This window comes from Microcaecilia unicolor, chromosome 1 (assembly GCF_901765095.1).
Source record: "Microcaecilia unicolor chromosome 1, aMicUni1.1, whole genome shotgun sequence".
Lineage (NCBI taxonomy): Eukaryota > Metazoa > Chordata > Amphibia > Gymnophiona > Siphonopidae > Microcaecilia > Microcaecilia unicolor.
Window position 1 is genome coordinate 63,619,008 of NC_044031.1, and position 26,348 is coordinate 63,645,355.

Genomic DNA, 26,348 nt, shown 5'->3' on the forward strand with positions numbered 1-26,348 from the left:
TATGCATGTAATGCCACTGTTCTATAACCTGTATGTCCTGCAAACTCTGTGTCCTCTTCATCAATGTACCTGAATTGAGCTATCAGCCTCTACTGAAAGGTCTTTGGAGCACTGAGTCACCCTGTTCACTTCTGGCCACTAAGGTTGCTGTTTAATGTGTCCCATGGCTTTGATCTCCCTCATCTCCAAGAATAGAGGTCCTGACAACATGCAGCAACTATTTAACGTAAACACAATGCAGCAGCAGAGTAATTATCAAATTAAAAAAATTTTTCATGGATTTTCTATCATACTCCCAACATATCTTCACACATTTTTCTGTAAGGATCATCACAATTCACAGCATCAACATTGCTATTCAAGTCTTCAAAGGCAACAATGGGCAAATCTTCATCGATTCCTCATTTGTAACTTTTTTTGATGATTTAACTTATCCATTTTAAATTAAATTTTGTTAATTTTTCTTTTAAAACAGTCCAAAATATGTTCAAAACTTTTTAATATCACTAGGCGGTTAGCTTGGCGGAGTTTAAAAAAAGGTTTGGACGGCTTCCTAAAGGAAAAGTCCATAGTCCATTATTAAATGGACTTGGGGAAAATCCACTATTTCTGGGATAAGCAGTATAAAATGTTTTGTACTTTCTTGGGATCTTGCCAGGTATTTGTGACCTGGATTGGCCACTGTTAGAAACAGGATGCTGGGCTTGATGGACCTTTGGTCTTTCCCAGTATGGCAATACTTATGTACTTAACTTGCAGCTGTTTTCCACCCCGCGAGAACCTTCAGAGGTTCAAATTTCAGCAACTTGTATACTTGTCTCACATATAGAGAAAATGGCCGCCTCTATGGAAAATGGAGCCTCTATCTATACATGCTGGTGCTGTACACTGTTGCCAGGGCACCTTTGGTCTGAGTGTCATACACAGCACAGGCTTGTCTTAACTGTGGAAACAAACTCTCGCGCGCACTAAGTCTCACCATCGCTGTAGTCCTTCCGACTCTGGGAAAGATGATACTGCCTGGGAAAGGTCCCTCCTTTTCCAAACCGCTCACACTGTGGAATTTCAAAATCTGCTGGAGGGAGAAAGAAATGGGAGTAATTAGTAGAAATAAGTACACACAAAGTCAGTTTCCTGACTCAGTTCTTACTGCAGCCCTATAATGTATCCCAAGCACTGCACCTTTAAAGGACAATAGGCCCTTTGCAGTAAACAATCAACTATAAATCCCTCAAATACGTAAAACGGAGCAACCCAATTAGAAACAATACATTGGAGTAAGCCCATGGGAAAATACATAATCCTACTAAATTTGGATAGTGGTTATCAACATGATCCTTGGGACATGACCAGCCAGCCAGGTTTTTAGGATATCAACGATGAGCTTGCATGAAATCTATTTCCATACAATAGAGGCAGTACATGCAAACCTGTTTCATACACACTCACTGCTGACATCCTGCAAACCAGACTGGCTAAGGGCATCCTGCAGAACCAGCCAGAGACCCACCGCAGTAGGGATCATGTAAATGTGTTTTTGGCATGATTAACTTCAAACTGTGCAAACACACAACTCATTTCTCTAGTTAAAGCTGTATAGCTGTAGCACCCCCCCCCCTCCCCAAACCACATTAGGCAGTGCACAGTCACTGGAAAGATTGTAGTCTCGGTCTATTACTGGACAATTTAAAGAGTTGCTCAGAGCTGCAGTGGGAATAGCATCACTGTAATCCTCCATCTCCCCTAGAAGTATGATAAAGTGCAGGGCATGTGGGCCCAAAAATCCTTGTGAATCTAAATCACAATGTTCAACAGGGGTTTCTGTTCTGTAGTCTAAGTTTGTAAACAGTGTTACAAAAGAATTATGCATCTTGTGATGCCAAAGAGTCTATAAAAATTTGTATAAATAAATAAATGTGCGCATATATATCAGGGGGCGCATCTGGACTTCAGCGGTAGGGGGGACCAGAGCCGAGGGGGCACATTTTAGGCCCCCCCCAGCGCCGCCCCCCCCCCGCCGCCATCGCCGACACCCCCTGCCACCGCCAGCACCACCTCCAACAAGTTTGACCCCTCCCCCCTCAACCCGTCCATCATCCGTCGCCGTCTGTACCTTTGCTGGCGGGGGACCCCAACCCCCACCAGCAATTGCGATAAATTTATTGTATTGGTCGCATTAGTTACCATGATTAATCCACAGTCCTAATATATACGCACATATAAACACATACACATATAGTATATACATGCAAAATTTTAAGTGATGTTACAGCCAGAGCTCATGTTTGCCTTTTCATGAGGAAAAAATGACTAATGACAGTCTAAGTGGTCTGTGTTTAATCTTCAGATTGATAACACCTCAGGGCTTGGAAATCCCTCACTCAGGTCTTCTGAGACTCACTTTTAAGGCCTGGCCCCCACACTTGAGCAAACTTTGCCTCACTCTTCTTCTTGCACATTCGTCAGCAGACGAATGACAAACCACATGTTTGGCCAGTACTGTTTGTTAAGCAGTACTAAAAACTGCAAGGTATTTATGTCCATGAGGGACAGATCAAACATTCTCAGGCGTCATGGAACTCTCCATGTTCTAGTGTATTACTTGCTCTAAATCCACATTTCATGCTTCCATCCAGAGTCTTGGGCCAAAAGTGTGTTGTTTTATGGGCACATTGCCAGTTGTTCATTTTTAACAGTCACAAACATTACACCATGCCAGAGTTTCCATGATCTCACCAACTGCATGTTTATAGTCAGTTCTGAGTTAGAGCTGGTCCTCCCCCAGATAAATATATTCCACCCCCCACCCCACCCCCACCTCCAATCACCACAATTCTTTTCTGTTCCTTGGCTTGAAATTTTTCAGACAGTGCTTCCAGTAGGCCACTTACGTCAAACTATACAACAATATGAAAGAGCAAAGAAATCTTAATTTGTGTGGCTGGACACTACAAAGGACAGTATTAAACAATGTGTAATCACAGAATCATAAAATCAGATTGTAAATACTGATGGTCAAGGTATGAATCATTTATATTCAGATCTCATGGACTAACTCTGCTGCCTTCAGTTCTGTGTCAGGCCCTCCTCACAGTGCTGAACTGTCAGTCAGCCGGGCCAGGGCAACACTGCAATCAAGGATAGTGTGGCAGGGGCAGAGGAATGGAGCACCCCTGCCACGTTTACCTTGGCAGCGCGGGGCCCATGTCCAAACTGTGCTGTATCTTCCTCCTCCCCACAAGAGGTAGTCACGAGAGAGTGGGGGATGTGGTAGTGCTGGAGTTCAGGCCTGTGCTGGAAGTGATTTGCACAGTGCTAATTTCTTCCAGCTTAGGAAGAAAATGGTGGCAAGCTCAGCAGAAAGGTGGGGGCTACGAAAGGAATCATGAGATGCTGGACACTTTGGGTGTGGAGGGGGGGGGGGGGACAGTATCAAAAACCCTAACCTTTTTTCTGTCAGATAACCAGACCCTCTGCTTTTTTTGCATATATAGATCTCTAGTTGCTCTACCAGTTAAAACAAGTCAATATTGTCTCAAGACATTTCCAGGTCTGGGAGGGATCTGTATTAAGGAGATAAGAGTAGGAAAAGTTCCTGCCAAAAAAGAGAGGGAGTTATGACTTTATAAACAGTACTGCCCGGAACAAAGTATTTTGCAGTGAGGCGTTTGGGACTATAGCAGTCCTCATGAGGAAAGAGGAGAAAAGGGAGGGCTTTTCCTATCCAATGAAGAGAGTGTGAGGTGTCAGAAGCAACTTCTGGGAACCGAGTCCAGGACGGCAATGATCCTAGTGTCCAGGTCTTATCAGCACAAATGGAGAAGATGGACAAATATCTCATGGGAATGGAAGGGGAGGTACTGCTGCTGGGAGATTTTAAATTGCCTGATGTGGACTGGAATGTTCCAGAATCAGAAAGAAGCAGAGATATTGTGAATTTCTGAAAAATGCTCTGCTCAGACAAATGGTGATGGAACTCACAATGGAAGAGGTGACACTGGATCTAATGTTCACATATGAAGAAAGTGTTTCTAGCGTCCGGGTAGGTGACTACCAAGGCAATAGTGATCACCACACAATATGGTTTGATATAAGATCTAAAGTGAAGTACGAACACACAAAACTCAAAACACTAGACTGGAAACAAACCGACTTTAGTAGAATGGGGTGTACCTGAGAAACGCTGACAGGTAAAAAGGAGAAGCAGGAGGACAGCGGTCCAAGCTGAAAGCACCTACTAATATGGCAACAGATCTTTATGTAAGAAAAGTGAACAAAAGCAAGACAAAAGAGAAATTTATGGTTCTCCAAAGAAGTGGCTAAAAATAAAGGCAAAAGAGGTGGCCTTCAAGAAATACAGAATGCAACAAAAGAAACACAGGAAAGATTACTGGATAAAACTACGCAAAGAGGGAAATACGGCTAGCTTAAGCACAGAAATTAAAAATGGCTAAAGATGTAAAGGGAATGACAAGACTTCTTTCAGATATATTGGCGGAAAGGAGGTAGGCTAGAAATGGAACTGTAAGACTGAAAGATGCGGAGACTCACTGTGTGGAGAGTGACGAGGAAACAGCAGACATGCTAAACAAATACTTCTGTTCTGTGTTCACAGAGGAAAATCCTGGAGGCCTGCAGTTGGCTGCCAAGGGTATATACGAGAATGGAGTGGATATCGCACCATTCATGGAAGAAAGTGTTTATGAACAGCTTGAAAAACTGAAGGTGGACAAAGTCATGGTACTGGACTTGATCCATCTCATGACACTGAGGGAGATGAGAGGTTCTGGTGAGTCCTTTTAAAGATTTAGTTAATAAATCTTTGGAGATGGGAGAAGTTTCATGGGTTTGTGGTCCCTTTTCACAAAAGTGGTGACAGAGAAGAAGTGGTTGGAAAACTAATGGAGACACTGCTGAAGGAACGGATAGTGAATTTCCTAGAATCCAACTGGTTGAAAGATCTAAGGCAACAGGGTTTTACCAAAGGAAAATCCTGCGAAAGGAATCTGACTGATTTCTTTGACTGGGTGACAAGAGAATTGCATAAAGGACATGCACCTAATGTAATCTACTTGGCTTTCAGCAAAACCTTTAATACAGTTTCTCTCAGGAAACTCATGAATAAGCTGAGAAGGCTAAAGTTATGACCCAAAATGGTGAACAGGACTGGAAATTGACAGACAACAGAGAATGGTGGTACACTGCATCCACTCTGAGGAAAGGAGGGCGAGTACTAGAGTGCCTCAGGGACTGGTACTGGGGTCGATTCTATGTATTTGGGAGTAATACTGATAAAGGGTTATAATGAAAAGTTTGCCTTCATTGCAGATGACACAAAGATTTCTAAAAGAGTGGACACCCCAGAGAAAGTAGAAAACATGAGAAAAGATCTACAAAAATAAGAAGGATCCAAGGTCTGGCAGGTAAAATATAAAGCAAAGAAGTACAGAGTGATGCACTTGGGGTGCAGAAATCCAAAGGAGATGTATGAGATAGGAGGAAAGAGACTGATAAGCACAGCTCAGGAGAAGAACCTTGGGGTGATAGCGTCCGAGGACCTTAAAGTGACAAGGTGGTGGCCATAACCAGAAGGATGCTAGGCTGCATAACCAGCAGAAGAAAGAAGTGTATAAGTCATTAGTGAGGCCCCACTTGGAGTACTGTGTTCAGTTTTGGAGGCTATAAGACTAGAAGTGGTATAGAGAAAAACAACAAAAATAGTATAGGGTTTGTGCCAAAAGACGTACGAGAAGAGGCTTGATGAACGGAATATGTTTAGCCTAGAGGAAAGGAGTGATACAGACGCTTTACATTACATTCTATTTTGTTTCTTATATTCTGTTAATACCTATGTAGTCCTAAGCGGATAACAATTGAAATAAACTAGGCAAATTAACCTAGGAAATCACAGTAGGAACTAATCATAGTTAACAAAACCCAAAGATAACAATCTGTCATACAATTTAATTTAAGGAAAGCATATCTGCAGAACAACAACATTTTTATACATTTCCTAAAAATCCTATAATTAGACAAGGATTTTAAGCTGTCTGAATACTTGAAAGGTATTAATATACAAATATTTTCCAGAGATGGGGAAGTAGTAAAACTAGAGGACATGAATTGAGGTTGTGGGGGAAGGAGGGAGGTTGACAGGAGTATTTTTCACAAAGTAGGTGGTGGATGCCTAGAATGCCCTCCTGGAGGATGTGGTGGACACAAAAACTGTGACAGAATTCAAAATTTGTGGGATAAACATAAAGGATTCCCATATGGAAAAAGAATGGAATCAAAACAAACCTTAACAATGCTTAGAGGACAACTCCAGTAGTTGGGCTGTTAAGACAGTGCCGGGCAGACTTCTCTAATCTGTGTCTGGATTATGGCAAGAGAGATCTGAAAGGGCTGGAACGGGCTTCGATAGCAACTCCAGCAGCTGGGAAGAAAGGCCAGTGCCAGGCAGACTTCTAAGGTTTGTGTCCCAAAAATGGCAAAGACAGAACATAATCGAGAATGCAAATTTTATAACGTAATCAAAGCATATGCCATGTTGGGCAGACTGGATGGACAACAGTCCTTGTATATACACACACATATATGTATCTGGAAAAGAGAGCAATGATTGAGGTGATGAATATTTTTGGCATCTGAAAAATCACAACTAGATTGTGAGGAAGTTGCAGAGGAATTTGTGAGACTGGAGCACTGGGCATCTTAGACTGGTAGTTTTTTTTTGTTGTTGTTACATTTGTACCCCGCGCTTTCCCACTCATAGCAGGCTCAATGCGGCTTACATGGGGCAATGGAGGGTTAAGTGACTTGCCCAGAGTCACAAGGAGCTGCCTGTGCCTGAAGTGGGAATTGAACTCAGTTCCTCAGGACCAAAGTCCACCACCCTAACCACTAGGCTACTCCTCCACTAGCAACATTCCATGTAGAAGCCTGCCCTTGCAGCCGCGCAGGTTTCTGCTTCTGTGAGTCTGACGTCCTGCACGTATGTGCAGGACGTCAGACTCACAGAAACAGAAGCCTGCGCAGCCTTCTACATGGAATGTTGCTAGTGGAATAGCAACATTCCATGTAGAATCTCCAATAGTAGCAACATTCCATGTAGAATCTCCAATAGAGAGTAGTTACTTACCTGTAACAGGTGTTCTCCGAAGACAGCAGGCTGCATATTCTCACAAGTGGGTGACGCCACGTCGGCCCCGGAGGATTTTAAAGCAAAATCTAAAAATCTCTTCTACGGCGTTCCGTCGCGCGAGCGAACGCACTGCGCATGTGCGCACACCTCTTCCCGCTAGCCGTGCGGACACGCCCCTCAGTTAAATCCAAAAGATGGAGGAGACAACTCCAAAAGGGGAAGGTGGGAGGGTTTGTGAGAATATGCAGCCTGCTGTCTTCGGAGAACACCTGTTACAGGTAAGTAACTACTCTTTCTCCAAAGACAAGCAGGCTGATATTCTCACAAGTGGGGTATCCCTAGCTTCCAGGCTTACACAACACAACAAACAGTGGTCAATTGAGTCTCGCAACGGCGAGGCCAGAATAAAATTGACCTGAAAAGAAGAAATATCTAAATGAGTGTAGCCTGGAACAGAACAAAAATGGGCTTAGGAGGGTTGGAGTTGGATTCTAAACCCCAAAGAAGTTCTGCAGCCCCGACTGCCCAAACCGACTGACGAGTCGGCTATTGCTGAAGGCAGTAGTAAGATGAAAATGTGTGGACTGATGACCACGCCGCAGCTTTGCAGATCTCTTCAATAGTGACTGATCTTAGATGAGCCACCGACTCAGCCATGGCTCTAATTTTGTGAGCCGTGACATGGCCTTCTAGAGTCAGTCCAGCTTGGACAAAAATGAAGGAGATGCACTCTGCTAGCCAAGAAGAAATTATGCAGTTTCCGACAGCAACTGGCATTAAAAGAAATAAACAACTGGGCGGACCGTCCGAGGGAGCTCGTCTGCTCCACGCAAAAAGTGCGGAGTTTGCTTTCGCCAGGGCTTGTAAGATGAGGGAGAAAGAATGTTGGCAAGACAACTGACTGGATCAGCTGGTACTCTGATACCAGCGCCAGTAAGAACTTTGTCTGCATGCAGAGAACTACTCTGTTAAGATGAGAAGTAAGGTAAGGCGCTTGAGCTACTAGAGACCGAAGCTCACCGACCTTACGAGTTGAAGGAACAGCCACTAAGGAAAACGACCTTCCAGGTCCAATACTTCAGATGGCAGGAATCCAGTGGCCCGAATTGAGCTTGCAGCAGCTGGATGAAAACGACATTGGGACCCCAAGATACTGGATAAGGAGTGATAGGAACTCTGACCGAAGCATAAGAGCCAACTGTCAAAATTATTGTGGGTGCTAAGCCCAACAGAAATAATCTCCCCTAGACACATACAAGTAATTCTCTCAATATTGGGGGAGAAATAAACCTCTCGTGAAGTGGACAGCTAAAGGCTGACCTTTCACACGTTGATGATAAGCTCTATTGCACAAAGATGAATACTGACAGAGTTGGTCTTGAGACCAGACTCAGACAGGTGTAGAAAGAACTCAAGCAAGGTCTGTATAAGACAAGATGCAGGATCTAGGGCCTTGCTGTCACACTAGACAGCAAACCTCTTCCATGAAAAAGAATAACACCTCTTTGTGAAATCTTTTCTGAAAGCAAGAGTCGGGAGACACTCTGGAAAACTCAACGAAACCCCACTCTCAACATCCAGACCGTGTGAGCCAGAGATTGGAGGTTGGGATGTAGAAGTGCCCCCTCGTTCTGCGTAATGAGAGCTGGAAAACATTCCAACTCCAGAAGAAGAGGGAATCCTATTTGACGCAGCTAGAAAAGAGCAATCAGAATCATGGCTCCACAATCTTGCTTGAGAAACAGCAAAGTCTTTTCCACCAGATGTATGGGAGGATACGCATACAGAAAACCTGTCTCCCAAAGAAGGAGAAAGGCATCCGATGGTAGCCTGCCGTGAACCTGCAGCCTGGAACAGAACTGAGGGACTTTGCGATTGGACTAAGTAGCAAAAAGATCCACTGAGGGGTCTTTCGAACTATAGGCATGCTCAACTGTAGCATTATCCTGCTCAGCCTGTCGGCCAGACTGCTGTTTACGCCAATTAGATAAGTGGCTTGGAGAAAACATGCCGCATTGCGGGCCCACCGCTACATCTGCATGGCATCCTGACTCAGAGGGCAAGATCCAGTACTCCTTTGTTATCGAGTACATCACAACCCGATTGTTTGTTGAATTAAAATAATTTGGTTGGATAGCCAGGAGGGATGCAACCTTCGTCAGCAGCTTTTGACTGAGTAAGATGCCTCAGAATCAAAATAGAGAGAATTAACCACCTCAGAGGGGAATACCGAAGACTGGCGAACAGTTGGGTTACATCCTCTAGATACCCTAAACTTGATACCACTGGGAAGCTAGGATGCACTGAGCGGATGTCATGTGCAAAAGTGCCATGGGAGTTACATGAACTGTGGAAGCCATGTGTCTAGAAGTCTCAATATGTACTGTGCTGTAATCTGTTGAGACGGGCAATCATCGTGTTAAGGGAACACATGCACTCCCAGTCCATGAAGATACGCTGCAACAACAGCCAGGCACTAGGAAAAAAACATACTCTGGATGCAAAGAGAGTATAAGTATCCTGTAAATCCAGAGAGCATAACCAATCGTTTTCCTGAAGTATGGGAAGAAGGATGCCCAGGGAAAGCATCCTGAACCAAATCTGTTTAGGCCCCTTATGTCTATGATGGGACGCAACCCACAAGGAAAGACCTGGAATAGAATCTCAACCCTTCTTGCCCTGGTGGAACGGGCTCGACTGCATTGGCGCTGAGAAAAGCAGAGAGTTCCTCTGCAAGTACTCACTTTTGATGGAAGCTAAAGGATTAAGCTTCCAATGAACAATGTGGAGGGTTTGATTCCAGATTGAGAATGTATCCTAACCGGACTAGTTGAAAAAACCCACCGGTTGGAGGATAAAGGAAGTCACCTTTGGTGGAGAAAATTTAAACTTCCCCCCCGACAGGCAGATTGGCCGGTACGGACATTTTTTTTTTTTTTTTTTTTTTAGTGGCTATACTGAATTGGAGCCAGTCAAAAACCCCTCTGGTTCCTGGGGACTAGCTGCAGGGGCCTGATTAGGTGCACGCCGCTGACTAGAACGAGCGTGCTGAGGCATAGCACGAACCGGCTGTCGAGAAGTAGGAGTATAGGATGACCCCTTAAGGCACAAGGAAAACTACTCCTCTCTCTAAAGAACTTCCAAGATGAGGAAGTGTATGCACAGCATATCTACAGTTTTCTGCTGAGTCTCCTCCTCCAGGAGAGAGGCACACAGTCATGAGAGTCTGCGCATCACTGTACCTAGAGCAGAAATCTAGGTGTTACATTACAAGTGTCGAAAATGCCCTTGGACAGGAACCTGCGACACACCGTGTGCTACCTGACCACTTGGTGAAAAGGTCTAGCCTACTCCGGTGGGAATGCTCGTAAAGATCTGACAAGACTTGATTTGGGATGCGATCATGCCAGCCTGGTATGCCATTCTCCAAAAGAGGCTAAGGATGTATGCTCTGGCCCCGGGGGCGCCGAAGTAAGTTCTTAGAACTCCTATCTGTTCTGAGTGCAGAAGACTCAGGTGAAGATAGTAGTCCAGGACCTCTAGCATCTGGGCATTGGGATTCACAATCTCCACTGTAATGTCAGATGACCATCATTGAACTGAACTAACTACTCAAACAGAGCAGCTCAGATCCAAACACGTCCGATATGGAGGCTACTATGGGTCGAGAAGTTGCCCCAGTAGGGTGGGAACACCCATACCAGAGGCAGCATCGGTGAAGGAGACCAGGTGAAAAGCTAGATGCCGCAGGAGGCGGTAGCACCCATGGCATCCAATGGTACCCATGGTCCCGAAGCCAAGGACAAAGTCTGGAAATGCAAGAGAATCGAAACCAGACTGCTAGACCATGGCACCGACGGTACCGATGATACACATGGTACCGATGGACCCCGGTACCAATGGTACCCATGGTACTTGGTACCGATGATAGTCATGATATCTGGTATTGATGGTACCCATGATACCTGGTACCGATGGTAGCCATGACATGTGGTACCGATGGTACCCATGATATCCGGCACCAACAGCACCGACGGTACCGATGGTACACTTGGCACCGACGGTGCTCATGACACCTGGTACCAATGGCACCCATGGCACCGATGGTACCTGGTCATGATATCTGGTATCGATGGTACTCATGTGCCGACGGCATCCATGATACCTGATACCCATGTATCCACGGTACCGACGATACCTGATACTATGGTACCGATGGCACTCATGATACTCGGTACCGATGGGCGATGATACCTGGTACCGATAGTCGATGCCCATGGCACCGATGACACTCTGCATCGACGGCACCCATGGTACCGATGATACCCGGTGCCGATGGGACCCATGGTACCGATGATACCCGGTACCGACGGGATTCTTGGTATCGATACTCCTCGGTACCGACGCACCGATGATATTCGGTACCGACAGTACCCATGGCACCGATGATACTCGGTACCGACGGCACTCATGGCACCGATGATACCCGGTACCGACAGCACCCATGGCACCGATGACACTCGGCATCGACGGCACCCATGGTACCGATGATACCCGGTACCGACGGGACCCATGACACCGACCATGGTACCAATGTTCCTGGTATCGATAGTCCTCGGTACCGACGGTACCCATGACACCTGGCACCGATGGTATCCACGGCACCGATGATATCTGGTACCGATGTACCGGTGCATCGACGTCCAATGCCAGGATACCTCCATAACAGAGGGAGCAACGCTCTCGGCACCGACTGATGTCTGAAGCCCGGATACCTCCATAACCGAGGGAGCAAAGCTCTGGGCATCTCCTTTGGGCATCCCTGGCAGAGTAGAATACGTCTCGTCTTTGAGACACTACTTGCGCTTCACAGGGAGATGATCCGGCCCAAGACACATCCGCCGATGCGCCCGAATGACCTGCCAAGCAGGAGGCACCGAGGCAGGTGGAGACCTATTCGATGCATAACTATACCCAGCGTGCATCGGTCTCTGTCGGACTCCAGAATGATCTCCTTTGGGCATCCCTGGCAGAGTAGAATACGTCTCGTCTTTGAGACACTACTTGCGCTTCACAGGGAGATGATCCGGCCCAAGACACATCCTCCGATGCGCCCGAATGACCTGCATAGCAGGAGGCGCCGAGGCGGGTGGAGACTCACTTCAAAGGTTACACCACTGATATTGTGTCACCAGGTTGCCCATTCAGTGGCTGACCAGGAATGCACCTGCTTAGGTTCCTGGTTTTTCCTGTGACATACACCTTCACCACTTGTGGGGCTTAAAGACAGTGGTGTGCTGGAGCAGGCTCTCACAGCTCTGGAGAGCCATTTGTAAAGTTTTAATAAATGGATCCTAAAAATGTGGGCTTGTTTAGTTTGCTGACGAGAGAGAGCCCACAGATAACAATATGCCAGCACTTTTATAAGAAAAAAGAAAAAGAGAAGCTTATATGCTTTGTTTTCCTTTCAGGCACAGCCCCTTGTGACTCTGGCAACTATTTAACTTTTCCTTGCCCCAGGTACAAAAAAGTACCTGTATATATAAGCCACAATGAACCTGCCATGAAAGGATCAAATGAAAAAATAAAGAACACCCAAAAAGGGTAAAATAAAAAAAAGAGATTTTACTCCGAGGACCTGAAGAAAACACGAAGCACTAACGAACTCCGTGTCTCCTCAGACGCGGAAAAAGAAAAACTGAGGGGCATGTCCGCACGGCGAGCGGGAAGAGGTGTGCGCACATGCGCAGTGCGTTCGCTCGCGCGACAGAACGCCGTAGAAGAGATTTTTAGATTTTGCTTTAAAATCCTCCGGGGCCGACGTGGCGTCACCCACTTGTGAGAATATCAGCCTGCTTGTCTTTGGAGAATATCTATTTTATTTTTGTTACATTTGTACCCCGCACTTTCCCACTCATAGCAGGCTCAATGCGGCTTACATATTGTATACAGGTACTTATTTGTACCTGGGGCAATGGAGGGTTAAGTGACTTGCCCAGAGTCACAAGGAGCTGCCTGTGCCTGAAGTGGGAATCGAACTCAGTTCCTCAGTTCCCCAAGACCAAAGTCCACCACCCTAACCACTAGGCAACTCCAACGTAAGTAGCTTACGTTGCTGCAGCCAGCAATATGTTTTTGTTCCTGGCTGCAACATAAAAATAGCAGTACCCAGGGGAGGGTACACTATATCTATACATATTTTTTTACAAGGGCCATTGCCGGTTACAGAACAGCCCTACTCCCCTGATCAGACCCCCAATCCTCCAATCACCTTCTTCAAATTCCTCCTTGCAACATGTACCAGGTATCTCTGTGGTGGCAGGAGCAATGCCCAGTCGCTCCTGTCCACTGGCACCTGGGTTCAAAACGGCACCCAAATTACCCTATCAGTAGTGTTGCAGGACTATTGTTATGTGTCAAGTTGCCAAATAAACACTCCCTTATTTAGCAACCTGACTCCTAGCAAAGTCAAGACTACCACTAAGGAATATGGGCATCATTTTGTACCTAAGCCTTGGATCATCCCTGCCCCACACTAGCCACCACACAGACCCTTAAGTAGACGCTGGAAGGGTTTAAGCAAGTTCCTGGAGGAAACGTCCATAAGTCATTATTAATTATGCAGTCTTGATAAAGTCAACATTTATGTCTGGGTGTGAAGAACAAGGAATGTTATCTACTTGTTGGGATCCTGCTGGGCACTTGTATTAGCTGTTGTCAAACACTTTTGGTCTTACCCATTAAGGAACATCTTATGTTCTAATACCTTTAAACTAAGCCGGTTGTGGCCCTCAAAAATTGGGACACGAGGCTTACCAAACCTGTTCTGGTGAACCCACAGTTAGGTTTTCAGGATTAATTACAGTGAATATACACGAGATAAATCTGAACGAAGTATGTCTCCAGTATATGCTCTTTTATCTCATACATAGTCACTAAGGATATTCTAGAAACCGAACTGGTTTTGAAATCACCAGAATACATTTGGGAAGCTCTGCAGTAGGAAGAAAACTGAAAACTGATGAAGAACAGAGTGTTTCAGAATGTTGGATAGGACAGGAAGAAGTGAGACACAGGGTACTGAATAAAAATATCCAGAGGGTTATTAAAGAGTGAGAGAAAGCAGGGCACTCCCAAAGGAGGAAAGAACAATGCCAGACAGTAAAGAGGAAATGATTAAATGAGTGATGAGAAGAGAGCAGAACAGCTGACAAAGACAGGAAGAGAGGCTCCGGGACAGGATCTGCAGAGCATGCAGTGGGTTTAATTTAAGAAGGAGATAGGCCTGGGCCTCAGGGTATGCCCTATAGTATCGTAGGTTCACAGATCTCACAGCGTTGTCATGCTTTTTGTTCTCCTACCAGTTGATGGAGTCATCTAAGTGTCTGACAAAACAATAAGCTGAAAACTAAATCATATTCTTGTATCTCTTCCTGTGAAATCCAAAACCCAAAGTGATGTTGTATTTTCAAACTCTGGAACCATTAAATATTGTAATTAAATGGAGGAAAAGACCTCAGATGTCCTAGCTTGGCAGAAAGTATAATATCTTAGTGCCAGCTCATACTGGACCCCAATCTTATCATTGGTCAAAAAACCTCCAAATGTTGATTTTTTAAAACTTACTATTATTCTGTATTTCAATGATTTTTATCGTTTTTATTTAATTGTATAAAAATGGTGCACTGTGACTTCTCCCAGTGACTGTAAATCCTGAAATTACTTCTCTATTTCTTCATAAATTATTACAGTTCAAAACAAAAGGCACTTAGCTTGATTCTGGTACCTAACGGGGCTCTCCGTTTCACTCATATCAAGCTTCATCAGGGGACTAAGTGCTCTTAGAATCTACATAGTACGTATATACTTACTATGCTCTCATACACGCAAGCGTATACGAGAGTATAGTAAGTGTATACTCTGCTGTGATGTTTGCTAGCAATATATATCAAAACATAGTAACATAGTAGATGACGGCAGAAAAAGACCTGCACGGTCCATCCAGTCTGCCCAAGAATATAAATTCGTATGTGCTACTTTTTTATTTGTACTGTCCTCTTCAGTGCACAGACCGTATAAGTCTGGCCAGCCGTATCCCCGCCTCCCAACCACCAACCCCGCCTCCCAACCACCGGCTCTGGCACAGATCGTATAAGTCTGCCCAACACTATCCCCGCCGCCCAACCACCAGCCCCGGCACAGACCGTATAAGTCTGCCCAGCACTAGTCCCGCCTCCCAACCACCAGCCCCAGCACAGACCATATATGTCTGCCCAGCACTAGCCCTGCCTCCCAACCACCAGCTCTGCCACCCATTCTAGGCTAAGCTCCTGAGGATCCCTTCCTTCTGCACAGGATTCCTTTATGTTTATCCTACGCATGTTTGAATTCCGTTACCGTTTTCATCTCCACCACCTCCCGCGGGAGGGCATTCCAAGCATCCACCACCCTCTCCGTGAAAAAATACTTCCTGACATTCTTCTTGAGTCTGCCCCCCTTCAATCTCATTTCATGCCCTCTCGTTCTACCACCTTCCCATCTCCTGAAAAGGTTCGAAGGCACTGACTAATTATATTATACATATTTTGTAGGTTCTAAGAGCACTTACTCCCCTGATGAAGTTTGATATAAGACTGAAACGGAGAGCCCCGTTGGGTACAAGAATCAAGCTAAGTGCCTTTTGTTTTGAACTGTAATAATTTATGAAGAAATGGAGACGTAATTCCAGGACTTATAGTCATTGGGAAAAATCACAGTGCACCGTTTTTGTACAAGTAAACAAAAACGATAAAAATAAATTGAAACAACAGAGAATAGTAGTAAATTTAAAAATCTATATATGGAGGTTTTTTGACCAATGATAAGATTGGGGTCCAGTATGAGCTGGCACTAAGATATTTTACTTGCTGTCAAGCCAGGACATCTGAGGTCTTTTCCTCCATTTAATTACAGTATTTAATAGTTCCAGAGTTTGAAAATATAACATCACTTTGGTTTTTGGATTTCACAGGAAGAGATACAAGAATATGGTTTAGTTTTCAGCTTATTGTTTTGTCATTGACATTTGCTGGAATAGTGTCTATATATTGATTTTGAACAGAAATCACCTAAGTTTCAACATTTTTATTGATGACAAATGACAAAACAGAATTTAGGCAGTAACCACAAAACATGCATGCCTGTCACCTACACTTTATCCTTGTTGGACTCCCCCCTCCCCCACTCCAACAAGCATAACACAGCAACATATCAAACAAAACATTTCTTTAATCTAACAACCCTCTCACCCCCCCCCCCCCCAATCGCCTTATTCCCCCTCTGGTTGCGAAACTCAAGTACCGAAGACCGTGCTTATCCCCATCTGAATCTGGCTAATGATTTACAGAGTATTCAAGAGCAGACTACACCCCCGGTGTGAAAATGTCTGCAGATAAGGACTCCAGGCTTGCAAATACCATGCCCTACATTTAGGGGAACCCCTAGCATCTCGGGCCTCCCAAGCCACCAGGAGGTGAATTTGATTTCTACAATGCCAGAAAATAGGAGGATCCAATACTGCATGATGCTTTTCCGGTCTACTAGACAGGTCTTCCGCAAAAGCAGGCTAGTCTGCCTGATAAACCTATGAAGGTTCCTAGTCTATCTAAAATTAGCATCTGGTCAATGGAACCAATATCCCCCTGTCCTAGAACCAAGGAGGCGTACTCCACTATACCTTTCCAGAAATTTTGTACCAAGGGGCACCGCCAAAGGGCATATACATAATTATTGTCCTTTGATACACCTCGCACAGAGGGGTGTGTTTATGCTTCCCACGTGATGCAATTGTGTTTGAGTACCTTATGCCCTCTGCAGTTTACGGTAATAGCTCTCCTGCAACCAGGCACACCACACCAAAGCAGGTATGCACCTAATGTTAATTAGCAAATCCCAGCCTGTTAAATCCCTCTCTAAATCACAAGCCCACCATTCCCGCACAGCACAAAAATCTTTTGGGGGAATCAACCAAAGTAGCACCTTATGTGCTCCCGAAACACTACTCCCTCTGTCAGAAATCCCATCAATAAACAACCAGAATTTCTGCCCCAAATGCAGTTATAGCGGCTCTGCTGTCAGTGAGGCTGTCAGCCAGGCCCCCCCCCCCCCCCAGCTATGACGATCCCCCGTCTCATCCAATAAGTGTTCTAGGCAAGTCACCCCCCTACCCTCCAAGTGCCAAAAAATTACACTATCATGTCCCGGCTGAAAAGAAACATTCCCCCTCAGAGGGATCTGATCAGTTTTTCCAGGATCCCCACCTAAACACCACACCAAAATACGCCATATAGTATATAACAACAATCCCCCCCCCCCTAAACTTTCTGGGTAGAAAAGACCTGGTGTAATGCAATAATGAGGAAAGGGAATAGGGAGCGTAGAATGCTCGCTCCATAGCCACTGGTGTGATTGCCCATACAACCAGTCTCGCAGATGCTAAAGGAGACAAGATTATTAGGGCTGTACATTCAACGCGTTAAATGCTTAACTAGCATTAAAACTTTTAACGCAGTTAACGCATTCCTCTGTCTCACCATCCCCCTAATCCAGCTTTACCCCATCTTGTCTCCCTGTCCTCTGCCCCTTCCAGTGGCTTACTCGTTTTAGACGGTCTGGAGCTTGTGCACCAATCCCCTGCTTCTCTCTTCACCGTGGCTGTAGTGGCAGCAAGCAAAAGACAGGAGCAGGGATGTTCCCCTCTGTGTGCTGCCGCTGGCTCTGCCGGACCCAGAAACAGGAAGTTAGTTATAGATGGTCTGGAGTTTGTGCACTGATCCCCTGCTTCTCTCTTCACTGTGGCGGTTGCAGCAACAAGCAAAAGACAGGCGCAAGGATGTTCCCCTCTGTGTGCTGCCACTGGCTCTGCTGGACCCAGAAACAGGAAGTATGTTTCCCTTCCACCTGGAACGCAAGCCCAATAGGGTGTAGTCAGTGATAACGGATCCTCTTCTGCCGCAGTGTGTCCGTCCAGTCCCGATATTCCTTGCGTCTTTTCAGAATTGCGGGGGCCACATTTGCATAAATCTCAATCTCCCCATCCTGCCAAATAACTGGTCCATCATGGCGCCTAGCCACCCGCTAAATGAGCTCGTCAGAAAATTCATGGAAGATCTCGTTCTCCTGATCATAGTATTCTATGCGCCCGTTCGATGATACAATCTGGGTGAGGAGTACATGAGGAAGAGTCTGGAAGGATAGCACAGATCTCTTGAACAACCTCCCCGCATTGCGAGTCCGCTACCGTTTCTGGCGCCCCTCTACACTGCAGATTTTGCCTGCAGGATCTATTTTCAAGGTCCTCTAGTTTTAGCTGAATCTCTTCCTTAGCTTGCTCTAGTTTAGTCACATGCTCTCGCAGTGTTATGACATCCTCTCCATATGTATTTAACTGCCTCTCCACTTCCTCCACCTGGACTCTAAAGTCTGACAATTCATGTCGAATCTCTCCCGCTGCATGCTGAACTTCACTTTTAAATGAGATCAACTCACTTTTCAAGTCTGCAAATCCACGCCAGATTTCCTCTCACAGCTGCATAGGCTCCTCTACGGCCTCAGGTGCATGTTCTGCAGAGCCGCCTGCCTCGTCCGCCATCTTAGCTTGCTATCGAGCCACACATCGTGTCGTTGCTTGAGAGAATGCTTTTATATTAGTTTGGCGAGCTTTTGCTGCCATCGGTTCCAAGGCACGATCTTATATTGAAGTCCAGTGTTGTGATTGCACTCTCCGAGTTGCCGGGATTGAGTTGTCAAACAATAAATGTTGGCATGCTTCAGGGCTCCGCTCCTAAGCTGCCGTCTCAGCTGATGACATCACTTCCTCTCTGGAGTCATATAATCTAATCTAATGCTTATATACTGCATTCCTCATCTATTGAAGGCTTGTTACAGTAAGCTCTTTGAGAAAGGGACCTTCCATCCCCCTCCTCCTTTCTCAACAACATATGGTTTTCTTCTTTATTTGATGGAGAGCAACTAGCTCTCCATATACAGGTAACAAACAGTAGCAAAATCTGCAGAATAACACAGACAAGTTCCTGGCGTTTCTTTTTACACCCCCACTTTCCAATCCTCTTAAGAACTGGGTCCTCCATGGACCTCTCTCCTGTGAAAAGGTAAGGTTGGAAAAAACCCTTCTCCAGGACTTTTGTTCCCCGAATCTCTTGCACATAGATAGAGAGAGATATCTATACTTATCTTCTCTACAATTCAGAAAACAAAAGCTAGACTTTCATGGCTGGGAAGCCCATCAGGGAAGTTATGGACTGTAATTAATTTTCATTGCTTTTGAAGATAAACTGTTCTTAATATATCAGTTTATTTGCCTGTACTAGTGTGTGTTTTATTTTTCATTGTATACTTCAAATACATTTGTCTTGTATTCCCTTGATATGGGCTAGAATGAAATTATCTGTTTTATGTTTGCATTATTTGCTGTTTATTTATACTTTTAATTATAAGTACAAGATAAAAGTGAAAAAAAAAACCCAAACAAACTTAAAACCTAACATATCTGTAAGCAGCCAAAAGCGTGAATTTAGTTTGGCTGTCCCTGATTTAAAAAAAAAAAAAAAAGTGGGACGGTTATAGATCTCTACACAGAAGCTATCGTACATCTCAGTCACACACAAAACACAGACAGATCCTCACTAAGGGCCTCTTTTACTAAACCGAGCTAGCAATTCCTGGTGCAGCAAATAAGAAGCCAATACAGACCAGAATCACAAATTAGAAAAAGATAAAGACCAAAATTGAATTGGGAACCCCAAGTTGTCAAACTAGGCATGTACCTAGTACAGCATAGGAGAAATAAAAACAGAAATGCATTCCTCTAATACTGAACATAAAACAAAGACATCCACGATGTATATTTCCTAAACTCACAGTTAATAAATTCAAAATATTTTTTTTCTACCTTTGTTGCCTGGACATTTTTCTGATCTTGTTGATCCTAATTTTTCTTTTCTGCTTTCCTGTTCCTCTTCTGCTCTTTCCAGGGGATGCTGTCCATTTCTCATCTTTCTTCTGTCTTGTTGCATTCCCTTATTACATCTGTCTCTGACATATTGATCTTTCCTCCCTTTCTTTTTCTGCCTCTGTCAATTCAGATTTCAACAGCTTTCTCATTCCGTGGTCCTCCATCTATTTCTTTTTACTTTAAAACTATCAACTTTCCATCTCCTTCTCTCACTCCCTAGCTCACACCTAGTCCCCATCTCATTTCTTCCCCTGCCTCTTAATCCCTTCTAGCTTTCCACTACTCCCCATTACTGCATTTTTACCCTCTGTACATATTATCCTCCTCTCACTCATCTCCTTAATCCCTCTTCCCTCTCCCTTATGGTTCCCCCATTCCCAGTTACTCCCCTACCTCTTCCTCCCTCCATCCCCCATTTGTTGGCCCCCAATCCTTGTAGCCTGACATCTCAATGTTTCTTCCCTCCACCCCCCAGCTCGCCCTGTCTCATTTTTCTTCCCTCCCTCCGCAGCCCATTTCTTCCTTTCTCTTCCCTCCCTCCCTGCCCCTGTGGTCCAACATCTTTCTCCGTCCCCTTGACCTTGAGGTCCATCATTTCTCTCTTTCTTCCCCTCCAACAATTGGATCCATCACTTCTTCCCACCTCCTTTGAGTCCATCACTGCTTTCTTTCTTCCCTCCCCCCCCCCCCCCCAACACTCCTATAGTCCATGTCTTTTCTCTCTTTCTTCCCTATCTAGATCCAGTATTTTTCTCTCTTTCTTCCCTCCCTCTCCAACGGGTCTAGCACTTTTTTTTCTTCCCTCCCTTCCCCTCCTCGTAGTTCCAGCATTTTTCTCAGTCTTCCTTTCCCCCTTCACTCCCAGGTGCAACCTCTATGCCTCTTCCTTTCACTCCAACAACCCCCCCCCCCCCCATCTACCTTAAACCGTGTCTTCAAGGAGGTTCCCCGGCAGTGGCAGTAATTCACATGCTCGGAGCCTTTCAAGCTGTGTCAGAAGAGGGTGGGTTGCAGCAGAAGAGAGGCTGCAAGCAGCAGCTGTGAATTACTGCCAGGGAACCTCCTTGGAAGATGCAGTTTAACATAGATCGGGAGTAGGGAGGGAGGAGAGTGGGAGACATGTTGATTCATGAAGGGGGGAGGCATTGGGCCCCCTGATGCTCCGGGTCTTCCGGCAGTGCTTGGTTGCCCGAACAATCAGTCTGCCTCTGCCTGTGGCATTCCTGGATGCAGCACACTAGTTGAAAAATGCTGCCTCAGCAAATGCTTCTCTCTTGGTTTTATTTTTTTCAAATAATTTTCTGTTTGTATTTATCTTACTGTCTAAGCATATTTCCCTCTGAGGAATGCTGGTGTAGAGTATCTGAGACACTTCCCATCCAAGTATCCTTACCCAAACATTCCAGACTGTTCTTGGCCTGACTCTTTCGTCTTGAAACAGCTGCTGGCGTGAAAGCAGAGCTGGAAGAGGAGAAAAACAGGGTCACCTAAAAAAATTATAAAAAACAGAGCACCTACTGACATGTTCTGCTTTCATACTGGAGTTACAATGCCTTTTCTTTTCTCTTTTAATCTTCCACTGCTGCTTGGCTAATGATATTCCTGAAATTTAGCTGGATTCTCACATGGATGTATAGATATTTATTTATTTATTTATTAATTAGGATTTATTTACCGCCTTTTTGAAAGAATTCACTCAAGGCTGTGTTCAGTAAGAATAAATAAAACATAAGCAACAGACAATTACAGAAGTAAAAATATTCAAATAACAATACAAAGTATGGCATGGAGGGGCATAATTGAACAAAAATGTCTATCTCCATGGGTGTTTATCTCCGAGAACGGGTCCGTGAAGGGGCGGACCGAACCGTATTTTCGAAAAAAATAGACGTCCATGTTTTATTCGACAATTTGTGAGCTGGGCGTTTTTGTTTTTCAGTGCTAATGGAAAATGAAAGCGCCCAGCTCAAAAACGAATAAATCCAAGGCATTTGTTTGTGGGAGGGGCCAGGATTCGTAGTGCACTGATCCCCCTCACATGCCAGGACACCAACCGGGCACCCTAGGGGGCACTTTTACAAAAACAAAAAAAAAGGTAAAAGAGCTCCCAGGTGCATAGCACCCTTCCCTTGTGTGTTGAGCCCCCCAAATCCCCCTCAAAACCCACTGCCCACAAGTCCTACACCATTACTATAGCCCTAAGGGGTGAAGGGGGGCACCTACATGTGGGTACAGTGGGTTTGGGGGGGTTGACGACTAAGCATTAAGCAGCCACAATTGTAACAGGTAGGGGGGGGATGGGCCTGGGTCCACCTGCCTGAAGTCCACTGCACACCCCTAACAACTGCTCCAGGGGACCTGCATACTGCTGCCAGGGAGTGGGTATGACATTTGAGGGTGAAAATAAAAAGTTGTGAAACTCATGTTTTGTGGTGGGAGGGGGTTAGTGACCACTGGGGGAGTCAGGGGAAGGTCATCCCCGATTCCCTCTGGTGGTAATCTGGTCATTTAGGGCACTTTTTGGGGCCTTATTCGTGAAAAAACAGGGGTCCAGGAAAAGTGCCCTAATTCTAGCTACAAACCCATACTTTTTTTCCATTATCGGCGAAAGGCGCCCATCTCCCTCGGCCGATAACCACGCCCCAGTTCCACCTTCGCCACGACCCCGTTAACCTTTGTACGCTTCCGCGATGGGAGTGCAGTTGAAAACTTCCAAAATCGGCTTTCCACTATACCGATTTATTCGTTTTTGTGAGATAAATGTCTATCTCCCGATTTGGGGTCGAAATCTAGGCGTTTTTTCTCTTTCAATTATAAGGTGGAAAGTATGGCATAGTATACCACTTACAATGTCTAAGCAATACATAATCGAACATTTTAATAGACAGCATAGGGTATAAGCAAAGATGGAACTTATAAATTGGAACATATAAATCGGTAAGAGTAAGAGGAGTTAGAAAATAAGGTGACTAATTTAAAGAAAGTGCCTATGAGGTCAGAGAGATGATTAAATGTTATCTCAGCTAGGGTACGAGTGGATAAACATGTCCTGCTGCAGTACGTGTGTGTGCGTGAGGCTAAGAAGTTCGTTACTTCTTTCATTAAAGGCCTGGTTGAAGAGGCAAGTTTTCACCTGCTTCCTGAAGTACAGATAGTCTTGTGTTAAGCAGAGCCTTTCAGGGAGTGCATTCCAGAGTGTGGGGCTACTGCGGAGAAAGGCTCGCATGCGGGTATCACATTGTGTAATGTCTTGTGGAGGAAGGTGTTGTTAGGGATACCCCTTGGGAGGACCTTAGTGTCCTTGGAGGTGTGTAGAAGGACATCCTGTTCTTCAAGTACTCGGGGCCATTTCCTTTCAGGGCCTTGAAGATCAGACATAGAGTTTAAAATTTAGCCCTGTATTGTGCTGGTAAGCCAATGAAGTTTTCGCAAAAATGATGTGATGTGGTCACATTGCTTGCAAACTTCTATGAGTCTTTGTTGCAGCATTCTGAATCAATTAGAGCTGGTGCACACCCTTTGTAGTCAGTGCATATAGAACAAGAATGAGCTGGAGTTCTGTCCAACTGGTTTGTTTTAATACTCTCTATATTAATCAAATAGGTCAGGTACAGGGAAGCACAATATCCATTACATTATACTAGGAACTCTCCAAAGATCAGCACATCACGATCAAGGCCCCTACCACTACTACTTATCATTTCTATAGCGCTACAAGGCATACGCAGCGCTGCACACCATACACAAAAAAAAGACAGTCCCGCTCAAACCACATCAAGATCTTGTGATTTACTAAACATTTTATACTGCCTAGCTTAACCAGATCAAGGCGGTTTACAATTAAAAAAAAATAACAGCACAAATTTAATAGGCAGAAAGAAAACTCCAAATAACCAAACAGGAAAGAAGTAACGACTGTTATATCCAAGAGTCACTCTCCACTTTCTAAAATCTTTCCAATTGCAGAATATTTGGAAAATTCTTACGCCTGCAACACTAATAATATTAGTGCCTGAATTAAGCAAAGGCTTAAAATTTCTCTATTGTCATTTCTGCTCGGATATACGTAGGGATTTCATTCCATAAACCTGGTGCAAGACAGGAGAAAGCTCTTTCTCTAGACCAATCCCGCTTTATTTTGGCCCTGGACGAAATCACCATTCTAAGATCTTGCAGTGATCTTAACACCCTACCTGGGATACAAGAAATTGTTACTGATTGCAAATATGTTGACTGCAACTTATAATATGCTTTACGTGCCAAATTAAAGATCATAAGGCAGCTTTCTCCACATCTTAAAGAGTTCCTTCCAACTTTGAACAGTTAATAGTTATACAGAAATTTAAGGAAAAACAAACCCTTTGGGTTCCACAAGCGTGGCATTATTCCTCAAATACTACGGTAACATTTAATAAAACACAATGGGGGCCAATACTCAGTCAGCCTAAACAAAACGGGTAAGTTATGCTGAGAGCAGATGAATATTATCACTATTCACATAAAGCCCACCCTCACTTCACTACAAACTCGACCTCATGTATAAGGTTTTCAGCCTAAGACTGCCCATGTCATTTATAAAAAATGCACAAAAAGTGAATTGTGTGTTCATCAGCTGCTGGTGAACTTATAACTTCCTTTCAGCATCGGGCATAATGAATTTACTTACCCCTGGAAGTCCCCATCTAATCCTCTCCTGCCCCCCAGATAATACTACTATGCAACAGAATATGGGGGCAATTCTAGAACCTGGCGCCTCCACTTAGGAGTGCCGAGTGTCAGTTCTATAATTGCAGAGGTGCGTCAAGATGCTGTTATAGAATACTAGTGTAGGCTCGAACTGGCAAATCTAAATTTAGGTGTGACCACTTATGTCATGTCAATGGCTGGTGTAAATGCATGCGCCTTAGTGCACCATGCAAAATGAGTAACTTATTCTATAAATTATGTTCGTAAGTTGGAGCAATGCCCATAATCCCACCCCACATATGTGCCCCCCCCCCCCCCCCCCCCCCCCCCCCCCCCGTTGCTGTAGCACTTAGGCACAACCTCGTAGACTAGCCCCTACTGCCTTAAGCATACAACTGCCAATGTTGGTGCCTCTCACGCACTAAGTAGTGTGATAGCGTAGGTGGCTCTATTTTTCAAAGCACTCCTCTCTCAATTTATCGCACCAACTTGTGTGACTTTTACCCCGCTATACAGAAACATTTAAGGTTCTGCAGAACAGATTCTGAATGCCGTCATTCAACTGCCCACATATACGGTTAAGGTTAAAAAAAACAATTTTGGTTCTTCAGGATAGCAAAAGGTTACTTTTTCTTTTGAGACTGCAACTTTTTTATGGCTATAAAATCCACGTGTTTCCTTATGAGTCTGTGGAAACACAGATTAGGAGACAATTCCTTAGGCTTTGCCACAGGGCTTTGGCTTTAGGGGTGACTGTTTTTTGGGTTTTTTTTTTTTTTTAACATTTTCTAGAAAATGCTTTGTTAAATGACCAAAATTATATGTGTGTGGGGGATGGGGGTGGGGTGGGGTGAGGGGAATGAGCCAGCACATCTAGAGAACTGGTAGTGAATCAGGAAAATTATAGCACTAGGGACTAAGATGGAACATCATCAATTGCTAGTGGGACTAGTTAAAGGGGCATTAGGAAAATTAGATGTGGGATGATTGTGGAACCCTCGATTTACCTGATTTTGCTGGTTCTCCTCCTCTTTATAAGTTTACAGGTTGCATAGGTTTCTCAAGCTATTACTGTTTTGGCTTTGCTGGAAATACCAGCTCTGCCTGATATTTTTGAGATGTATTAATTTTCTCTTAATAAGTGTCATGAAAATATAATTTTAAAAAAGGTATCAGAAGACTAACTCTGGGAAGCTGGTAGAATCTTTACTGGTGATTTGTGCTAGCCCCTCCCTGCAACTTTTCCTCAATAGAATCCTCACACAAACTTTTTTGGTGGCAGTGTTTACATTTTTGTTCAAAGCTCTCTAGCGTCCCTTTAAAATGCAGATATATAGGACAAGAATATTTTCTTCATACTAGAACACACATATGGTTGCGTACAACCAGGAAGAAGAATTCACTTGCTATACCTATCCACAGGTCTGTCCAAGGACTGGCAACTACTAGAAAGTGAATCATCAGGACTGATGAAAGAATCCAGCATCTGTGGACGAAACAGAAAAA

General features: G+C 44.6%; 1 protein-coding gene across 2 annotated transcripts in view; it reads right to left on the minus strand.

The window, feature by feature from the left end:
• Positions 1 to 26,348, minus strand: part of LOC115466611 (mitogen-activated protein kinase kinase kinase 3-like) — a 320,888-nt gene that overhangs the window by 43,793 nt on the left and 250,747 nt on the right. The window contains exons 9-11 of one of the 2 annotated variants that reach the window (XM_030197973.1): positions 26,255 to 26,328; positions 21,550 to 21,617; positions 980 to 1,072 (exon numbers count right to left, since the gene is read on the minus strand). In XM_030197973.1, coding sequence (XP_030053833.1) covers positions 980 to 1,072; positions 21,550 to 21,617; positions 26,255 to 26,328 — 235 coding nt within the window. Of the gene's footprint in view, positions 1 to 979; positions 1,076 to 21,549; positions 21,618 to 26,254; positions 26,329 to 26,348 lie in introns of both variants that reach the window. The other variant, XM_030197964.1, reaches the window with a different exon arrangement.